Source organism: Danaus plexippus (genome assembly GCF_018135715.1).
Source record: "Danaus plexippus chromosome 3 unlocalized genomic scaffold, MEX_DaPlex mxdp_25, whole genome shotgun sequence".
Taxonomy (NCBI): Eukaryota; Metazoa; Arthropoda; class Insecta; order Lepidoptera; family Nymphalidae; genus Danaus; species Danaus plexippus.
The window spans coordinates 1,567,900-1,578,846 of record NW_026869844.1 but is presented as its reverse complement, the minus strand read 5'-3'; the positions used below and the strand labels follow the sequence as shown (position 1 = coordinate 1,578,846).

General features: G+C 29.0%; 1 protein-coding gene across 1 annotated transcript in view; it reads right to left on the bottom strand.

The window, feature by feature from the left end:
• Positions 1-1,516: 1,516 nt before the first annotated feature.
• Positions 1,517-10,947, bottom strand: part of LOC116768088 (5-hydroxytryptamine receptor 2C) — a 35,905-nt gene continuing 26,474 nt past the window's right edge. The window contains exons 6-9 of the mRNA XM_061526743.1: positions 10,709-10,918; positions 8,104-8,273; positions 6,367-6,493; positions 1,517-2,610 (exon numbers count right to left, since the gene is read on the bottom strand). Of these exons, the coding sequence (XP_061382727.1) occupies positions 2,418-2,610; positions 6,367-6,493; positions 8,104-8,273; positions 10,709-10,918 (700 nt within the window). The 3' untranslated portion in view covers positions 1,517-2,417. The remainder of the gene's footprint in view (positions 2,611-6,366; positions 6,494-8,103; positions 8,274-10,708; positions 10,919-10,947) is intronic.

The following is a 10,947-nucleotide window of genomic DNA, read 5'->3' as shown; positions in this document are numbered from 1 at the left end:
AGAGACTTGTATACTCGAATAAATTTAAATAAATCTGTATAATATATTCTTTTAAAGAAAAAACAAATATGTGGTATCTTTATATTTAATTTTATGAAGCTGCTTCTTATTTTAATGGTAAGTATATTACATACTATTGACTGATTAATTGAATTACTTCTGACGTAACAACAATACTAATTGAGTCAAGATCACAAATCTAAATCTCTCTGGGCTTTAAGAATCATTCTAAAAATTCACACCATAAAACACACATTATTAAACATTATTCAGTTTTCGATATAAAAAGAAGTTTGGGAAGTGTAAATATCGAGTTTTTCATCTTAATACTAGAAAATGTAATATGCAAGATTTTCACTACTACGCATTTAAAGAAAACTTTTTAAAATCTACGCGTTTTTCATTATTTTATATATACATACATACTCCCGACGTTTTGGTGATCACTGGTGATCACTTTACAGCAGCCGTGATCAGGTAAGTCTTGTTATTTGACATCTCCCTCCAACGATTTCTTAAATTTCTATTATAATTTTCACGAAAGGATCCAAGGTGTAATTAATTGCCAGAAATGTGTAGTAATTTCATTATGTATATATGTATTTGCTACGATAAAATTTGTTTTGTAAGTAATAAATAGGTCCGGAATACGGTAATAGACTATTATAACAAGCTTTTCTGTAACTTTTTTTTTATCTGTAATAATACTACAACTAAATTTTAAGGAAGTCGTCCTCAACTAATTGGGATGAATTTTGCATACTCATTGTGATTTAGATATGATCTGTAAATCCAGTAAAACACTTAACATTTCTCAAATCATTTCCTTAAGAAAATGAAACAAAACGCTTCTTGTCTATTGCCTAAAGAGAAAGACTGAATACAGAGCCTTTTAAAAATAAAAATAATTATAGCTTTTAAACTATGCTAAACACCCATACAACCTACTAAATCACAAAAGACCCTTTTAGACAGTTGTGAAAATATAAAAATACAATCTTCAAAAGGACAGTTAATTTTGCTGTTCGCTGTACAGTTTAAGTTGGCTCGTTTAGTAAATTTACGGCCTTTTAAAATTAAAGTTTCACCCAGTTGCTGTTATAATGAAGTGAGCCTTTCTCTCAGCTTATTACTCGTCAGCATCTTGAACATTAACATTTTAAACTTGCGATGTCTTTGAAATAATTAAAAGAACATTTTAAATATTTTTCAATGTTACTTTGAAGTAATGGCCACGATTAAATATGAATGCTTTTAACTTTTGACCTCGTTCTCAATTAGCATGCGTATCTATTTTATAAAAGTAACATAAACGAAGCCTCACTGATAAATAGTGTTAAATATAGACGTATTAAAACACATTTTGTCCAAAATATTTTTTATTCTAACGATAAGACTTATCCAAAATATACATATAATTAATGAAACTTAATTATTATGTCAAGTATTTTTAAAATTACCAGAAAAATATTATAGTTATTGCACATATAATAGTACACACTCAAGTAACACAGTCTAAAGAAATTTGAAACTTGACTACAGCTATACTTACTTACTTACTAAATGATAAGTCGTTCTGGTAATGATTTACCTTCTAACTAAACTATAGACATATATAATTATTTTCATATGTGCTAAAACTTAAAATATATGTCAACTGTAGACTAGAAAATTCCATACATGTATATCCAAAATACTAACACTTAAGTTAAATAAAAATAAATATAAATAGATAAATTTTATTTCTGGTATTTTTAATTCGCTTCGCTCTCTATAGGGAACTAAAACTAAGTTTACCTGATACTTTATAGAATAATAAATTTTACCCTTTCATTTTTCAACCTTTCTATATATTATATAAACATATATTTTATTCACAATAATGTACTCTTTTGAACAAATACTAATTATATTAAATTTATTCAGTAATAATTTGCTTATGCAACTTGGGTATAAGCTCACCCACACTACAAACTATATTGTATTCAATATATTTGTATTACTTAAAAATTAAATTTTTTTTTACCACTTTACTTATATATGTTTATTACATACTTATTAACTGAAATAATACGCATTGATTTCTTTCACAATGACTTTTTAACTTCTGCAATTTATCAGTTTAAAGAAGCTTTTGTCTATTTAAAAAAAAAAACATTGCAAGTTAATTAATACTAATCACAAATAAATAATAATCAAATCTAAATTGTTTTTCTTCTTAACATACTAAATTCTTAAATGCCATCAGCAATCCTGACACTAATTTTCTTCTCGACTTGACATGCTTTTACTAAGTTTACGTAAATCTTTAACAGCACACATCGCTTTTTGATGTTATTTTCTTGTACTTCACCAACTGACCCAAATATTAGTTCCTGTCAAATACCGTTCATTCTTTGAAGTACACATGAGGGATATTAATAGCGCATTTTAAAGTCTCCCAACTGAGGTTCTATAAGCACTGTCTCTGTGGTCTCCTGCTTTGGCGGGGTGGTGGTTGGCATCGCAGACGGTCGCAGTGAGATAGCGAGAGGCAACGCTGACCTCGCACAAAGCTGGGATGCTCCGCGGGTCGAATTAACCGACCGGTAGCGAGTACATCGACCTCGTCTGGAACGAAGTGAGAACTTGAAATATTCATTTTATTATCATATACAAATAAACCTTCGTTTATTTTATTTCCATATTATAATTCACAAAGCTTTATATTTATTACAAACCACCCATATGTCGCTTAAATTAAATTATTTATTACTTCTTCTCATTTTTTTTTTATCTATTGCATGTTATATTACAGCCGGGCTCTGAATAAGGATGAAATTAAAGAGACTATATGAACGTACAAACGACTACGTTTTTGCAATTGTATTGCTAGAGATACATACACGTTTTCTACAGCATTTTTTTTTTGTATTCTAAAGTAATAAAAAAATTATAAAGGTGTTTTTAAAATGTGCCTGTCACCTGAATTTCTGTGTTTATTTTGAATTTAGAACTGTAACACACAGATTGAATTTAAAGGTAAAATTTCTAGTCAAGAACCAATTTTCCATTACGAATAATGTATTAGAATTATTGAACAAACATTACAAAATTTTAATAAACGAAATATCTTTAAAAAAATTTGTTAACTACAAATCAATAAAATGTTTTAATTGAATCCCAGTTTCATGAAACAACACAGTATATATAGAAGTAATATTTATAAATTAAATGCCATTACCTCTTTTAACTTTATTCTAAACATTATTAGAAAACAAATTTTATTTCAAACATTAAAATCATCACGTTCCAGTATTTGCATAACATATGTAGATGCTTGTAATAGACGAAATTTGAACAATGCTTATAACTTAAGTCGTTTGAATAATATGTGTTATAAAGTCAGTTCTACATATATTTACTTCAAACATAACATTAAATGGATTAAGGTTCAAATCATATCACTTAGACCTCTGTTCTAACATTTTATCGCTTTATTTAGTGTACTTTAACTTATTTTAATGTTTCCTACAAAGATAGTAACAAAATCACAAAAGAATAATTACCATTTGTAATTTTTGGAAGGACATTAAATGCAATGTATGGAAATCATCAGTGTACGGGACATTTAATGACACTTCGAGTGCTCTCTTCATTGACGTAAGAAAATTGTTCGATAAAGTCTATCGCAACGACCTACATTTAAAGTTGTATGAACTGAAAGTATTCGACAGGTTCCATCTCATCACGGGATACTGATTACATTTCGATTCGATTTTTCTGCTATTTAGTAAAGGGAACTGTATCATCTATAAAACCATTGTCTTGTAAACCATCAATAAAAGCACAAGAGACAGGCAATATCGGTAGCTTTTATCTTTATAACTGTCAACAACCCCATCCCACTGATCGAGGCACATATCAAGGAGTGACTTCTTATATTTTGTACATTCTTTATGCCTTTTGCGTATCTATCTCTGTAAACAGACGGCAGGCAATGTGAGACGCGAATGACGTATGACATGTGAGTATATAAGTTGACATACCCTATGGTCGTTTTTCGTCGCAATTTTGGGGAACTCCGACAGTTAAGTCGTAATAATCTATAATAATCTATATAGATGCAACTATTGCTTACATAATGTATTCGCACCATTAAAGACAGTACCGTTTTGCATATCGATCTGACGTTCTGATGTCTGAGTGACACTTTAAAAATTATAATTCAAGTCTATTAGCTCCCTTAAAAGTCAAGAGCTTACATACAATTATAAAATATTTGTAAAGTATTAAATATATGGAAACTAAGTTACTTTATTTTTATAGTACATATATATCAGCACTCGTAGATTTTTAGGCCCTGTCTGGTTTATAAGATTCAGATTATAAAATAAATAACAATATAAAATTTTATGTAGACATTAAAAATTATTTAACACTGTTTAGCGATAGTCAAAGTAAAAATTCTTATTTCTTTCTTCGTTAGTATAGTGACATTCATTACCTAACAAGTATATTTAATTATCTAGATCAAAGTCAGTACTTGGGACAATCTAGTTAAATAAACAATTTCCCGGATTAAAAATATAGAAAATCGATTAGTCGTCAATCGAGCTTTTGTACTGGCACGTGTAAAGCAGCCAATTGAGTAATCAGAAGCCTAAAGCGCTTTAATATTGGAATTAGCTGATAATCTTACACTGATGTGTCGTCATTATCAAAACATAGCTAAGAACTAAAGTAAGGAAACTGGCCTTGAAAATTATTTTGGCAACTGAAAAATTATACATCGAAATCGATCGTACTTTCAAAGAGTCGATGCTACAGACATATCTATGTACACACACACATCGACATGAAATTTAAGCAATCTCCCTTGTATGTTTATAAACAGACACGTTTAATTTCATTAACTTTTTGCAGTTTAGTCACAGCTCTTCATATAATAATCAAGATAAAAGTCATTTCCTTATACAATTTCTTCATCTAATTTTGACTTAACAACAGTATTTTTTTAATGATTCCCAAGCTACTTCAGAAATAAAGATCTCTTTTACATTTTAAAAGAGCTATTAAATAAACATTTAGGACAAAAAAAATACATGACTCATTTTTTTTTGCTCATGAATTATTGGTAGTATGAATTCATTAATTCATTCGGCAACAAAACAGCGACGATCAACATTTGATTGTCTATAATTTTTTATGAACCTCTTATTTATGGATTTACAAAAACGATTTTTTTTAATGAAGCAATTACAACTAACGAATAATCTTCAAATTTAATTTAATTAAGGTTTTTATGTACAAAATATTATTTTGTATACTTATACAACGACTTCATTAGATAGGGTGAAATAGACAACTTAAGTCCTCTGGTAATTGAAAATTATAAGGTTTAGATCCCCATCGTAAAGTTCAGATTTGTATACCAACAACAATTTGAACCGTTCTTTGAGGGCTATTTGAATGTGGTCAACGATGCGACAAAGTTTGAGCAGAAAACAATCTAATTACTTAGGAGGTATTTATTGACGTTCAAAGAAATTTAAATAAACAAAATATAAGCTTTAAAGACAGACTTCTATACCAAAAAATGGAGAATGGAATTCTGGAATACTTGAAAATTTTACTTACTAATTTATATGTTTTTTTATTAAATTAATTAATTTTTTTTTTTTTAATTTTTAAATTAAAATGATCTAGACAATCTGACAATACACTATATTAAACAGGTATTTGTGTGTCATTCATATATAACACTCACGGGCCAGTAAACAGAGTTTATATAAAAATTTAATTATTGCAATGTCTCATTACATCCTTTTTAACATATCGCCTCAATATAAAAAAAATTAATTTTTGTCATAACGTTTTTTTTTTTTAAAAAAAAAACCTTTTTTAATTATACCTATAGTTCTTTATTTCACCCCAATTGGCTTTTTAAAAATACAACCTGACGTATGCACGATGCTATACTCTTTATTTTGGAACTGCGAAACTAAATCAAATGTTTAAAATAAAACATTAAATTGTTAATTTAAGAGGACACTCAAATAACTCCCACCTCCGCCCTGCCATGGCCTATAATTTTGTTTAAAGTATCCATAAAGAGAAGTCTCATGAAGATTGACGCAAACATTTTAACACACGTTCATTTAATGATTTTGTTTCATGTATATTTATTTATAGATATAGTATAAATTACGTATATTATACATAAATTATTATCAGACTAGTTTAAATACATCCTCAACTATCTGATGCCAGGTACCTCAACCGCTTGATGAAGTGAACCTCAACTGATGAAGAACAATAAAATAAGGAACATCATAAAAGTATGTCATCATAAATAAAGTCAATTTAATATAACGTATATGTTACCTGCTGCAATGACACCTCAAAAGCCTTAAGAAGGCAGCTCTGAAGGTTCTGTTGAACACCGTATATATTATAGGGTTAATAGTGGACGAGACGTATCCCAGCCACAGACAGATGTCAACCACATGTTCTGAAAGGAAATCGATATAACAGCATATTTGCATATCTTACATAATGAAAAACTCGAACAGTAGAGGAATGTTATACTATAAATGTTATACATCGCATAATATAGAAATCGTCTGTTGTTAATACAGAGGTTATTAGATTTTAAATATTGTATATGTATGTCTGTTTATACCTTGTGTGTTTAACTACTTTAAAATAAACCCGCTTTGCTTCTAAACAAATCAAAACTTACCCAAAACTAATGTCAAGTTCAATTGCGGTCAGCCTAATGAATTTATTTAGCAGTAAAATGAACAGATAAAATGAAAAATAAAAGATATTGTTATATACATATTGATATATTTGGAAAGCAAAAAATATCATTATATATTTGGAAAAATCACTTTTTTTATATTAACAATCACCCTTTGGATAGTTTAGCTGCCCTAGATTATTAAAAATACGTTTAATAAAATTCAGATATAAGATTAAAATTTTACTTCAGAATATCAAAATACATACTTAAAACAACATACAGGAAACGGCTCTTAGATAAATAAGTATTTACTTTAAATATATAGCTCATATAGTTTTTGAATGTTTGAAAACATTATACCTGAGCATAATTAATTTTAATTTTTGTTCTAAAAATCTAATCACAACACATCAAAACTCAATCATTAATTCCTCGTATAGACAGACCATGTAATACTTAGTTTATTTTAAAAGCCTGTGTATTTTTGTTAATATAATCACAATCCAATTTTAATTTCAAAAGAATCTTGATAACTAAACGAATATACGTATTGTGTTCAAAAACGTCTTCAAAAGTTATTTCTCCATTTCAAAGCAATTATAAGTTTCAAGAGCGGGATATTAACGTTCAAATAATTTCAGCGATTTAAACAAACGAGTAACTTTAATACATATTTGTTGATCCAATTCTTGGATATGCTTTTTTTAATATTTTTCGTTAAGTGTATGCTTTGTTTCGTTTTTGTTTATCGTAGAAAGAAGAATTGTTTATTTTTTACGTCATAACGCTGATTTCAAACCAAATCTTAAATATCATGTCGATCTCTACAAACCTGTTTGTAATTCGGTTTACAAGAATATTTGCGTGAACGTTTTTTGGGCTTCAGTTTCATGGGAAAAAAGCAAATTTTCAACATTTATAATGTGTGACTGTTAAGCGTTGGCAATAATAATGACATAAGTAATTTTTTTCAAACAAGGTTCAGTCTACTTCGTGTTTAATAATAAAAATAATTATAAAAAGTTTTATATGTTTCTAGTTAATATTATTTTTTTATCAATAATATTTTACGTTCACTATCGGAGAAAACATCTCAATACGCGTACAACATTACCACCAGCCATTACACTCTTTTATGGAATGGAAAATTGAAGAAATATTAAATTAAATACATTGACTTATATTTTATTTTCTTTGAGTTTGTGGGTCCAAACTAGACTTTTCTCGTATTTTTGCCGATTTTGTGAAAAAACTATTAAATTCAGTCAGAGTCAGAGCATTATACTGATAGCTAAATTCTCAATTATTTTATGATCATAATCATTACTAACCACGTAGTGAACTAAACATTTTCTCGTCTTTATTTTTATTTATACCTGGTACGATACAAGCAGGACACGAAGCGAATAAGATGTTGAGTAAAAAGAACGGTGCCCAGCAAAGTACGAAAGTGAAGAAGACAAGTCCAAGCACCTTCGTAGCTTTCTGTTCGTTGGCCACTGCGTTAGCCGACATCGACCGGTCTTTCTTGCGACTAGCCAGAAACCTACAGAAAAAGTAACAAAATTATTGGCAATCTTCTATACAGTTTGTTATAAAAAATATATATATAATTACATTTGCTTTCCTGTGTTAAAATAAACACCTAACTTATCTTTACCTTAAATTTACTCTAATATTTGTTTTTTTATTTCATCAAAAATAAAAATAATATTACTCTATAATTCTACTAAAAATTAATGCTTTATTACTAAATAGGTAAAATGAAAGATTTTTTGAATGTTAACATGCAAATATATATATATTTTCAGCAATTAGGCCACAATCTTGGTTGTTAAACCGACTATAGACTTTATCAGGTTTTAGGAAAGGCGGTAACTCGTCTCAATGCGTTATAATATCTAAGATATATTTACATCGTTTTTGAAATATTAAAATACTCACAATAATATTAACATACCGTCTATTTATTGACAAAATTTGTTTAATTCTCATAGATTACTTATATATTTCCATAAATTAATATGAAGCCAATTAAATAAATAATTAACATCTTAGTATTGCGGTTGATTCTTAAGTAGGGATTAAATGGGTAAATACTTCACAGCAGATTACTATAATATTACAGTGTACAGAAATATTACAGTGGGTATAAAAGTATATCTGCCAGTAAGAATAATAGAGTGCCTTTACAATTCTGTCTGTCGGGAATAGAGTGTAGAGGCAACACAGTTCAATGGCCTTAAAATTTGATTTTTTAAATTAATTTATCAAAACCCTACATATGTCGCATGTAAGATATTAAATTTCATCAAGAAGAGGCACTGAATTGTCCAATTCGATTTTTAAATTGATTGCATTCGGCTGCTATATCACTTCATTGCTTAAAATTGAAAGTTCGATCTGTGATTAAATTATTGCAAAATGTTAATAAATCAAAACTGTGCAATGGCACCCGATGGGCAGTGAAAAGTTATTTCCAAATTTGATTGAAACTGCGATCTTAACTGCTAAATCAAAAGAAAAAGTTTCTTTGATTTCAATTGCTATGGCATTTGAGTACAAACGATTACAATATCCTGTGCGTTTATCATTTGCGATTTCCATAGATAAGGCCTAAGGCCAAACACTTCGCGTTTGTGGTGTTAATTTGGAGGAATCATGTTTTTCACATGACCAGCTTTTTTTGCCCGTTCCAGATACGGTATCCCCAGATAATGGAATTTAATAAAGACCATCAATCATAAGGATTACCCTAATTTAGAGGCCTTAATAATACCATGTGTTCCGTTGTCCCCTTCACGTCTTTAATACTGTTAAGATATTCAGCTCACACAACGGCATAAAGAGGCTGAATAAAATAAATAGTAATAATTTCGCTCAAACCATTAATATGAAGGTCGGAAATACGGGGTGTGAACACTCTGCAATTTATTTTCCGAAAGATAATTAGGGGTTTTTTTTATAAAAGAATATGTCATTTATATTTCACTCTAAAATTCTATAAAGGTAAATCTGCTGTTACCATGACAACTCTATTCCTTACAAATTAAAAGTTGTTCCGTATTACAATCTATAGCTAATAAATAATCACATAAATTCATATATTTAACCAGATAACGATAATTCTACTCAAAATGTATTATAAAAATTTATTGTCAGTACTTTAAGTTTGTTCCGCTACTTAAGCTTCCAGAAAAATCGTGTGTACATGTTGATAAACAAATAAATTAAATAGGCATTTAAATTTAAAAAAAATCCATACTTAAATCACAAGAGGCTTTTACATCATATAAGTTTTGTAATGAGGCAACAAGCTCATATTAAAAGTTTAAAAGATTTTTTTTTTTCTTTTCAATAGACCTAAGTAAAATATTGTTTTAATATTATTATTTTTACTCTAATAGCAAAAATAAAAAAAATATTACAGATAAGCTGATAAGGAAAAGTAATTTCAGATGACGCGGTTTTGGAGGCTGTTTTCCATTAGTTTCGTGTCATACAAAGAACATTTTTGGCGAGAATATGATGTTAAACCTCATTTATTTTTCATTTGACTTATTACAAATTAAATTTAATATTTTGCTCGTATCCAGTTGACATTTTAGCATGAGTCATCTTGTATACATTAGATCTAGATCAAGTGGCCGTAAGTGACACATTCAATAACATAAAATTTGATGGTTTTAGACATAAAAGTCAATATTTTTGTGATAAACTAATCTTAAGAATGAAATTAAGTGTTTCGAATACTAAGCTTTTCTATTATTTTATAACAACATAATTTCGAAACTTCGGTTCATTAACAGCAGCCGTGATCACGGGCAAACGAAATGAAAGTGTCAGACACTTATATCAAACAATAAAAAAAGTGTAGTATCCGAAAATCTTAGTTTTATTTAAATGTGTAGACGCGAAAATCATTCACTTTTAAGAATCTTAGATATCATTAACTTTTTAATAATTTGATATTGGCCTCACCGTAATGATAAGGCATTAGGTGCGGCCAAAGAGATCTTTAGAGGGTTCAGTCTCGCTCGTCTGGTCTCAGCGCTGATGCTGGGTGGGGTCTGCGTCGCCACATCCCTGTTCCGTCGCGAGGAGACTGAGCTGGTGTTGTTGTTGCTACAACCATTCATATAGCTCAGCTGTGGATGCGTTGTACTCATGCCTATCTTGTTACGCTGGGATCTAAAATACGTTTTTCTTATGTAACATTT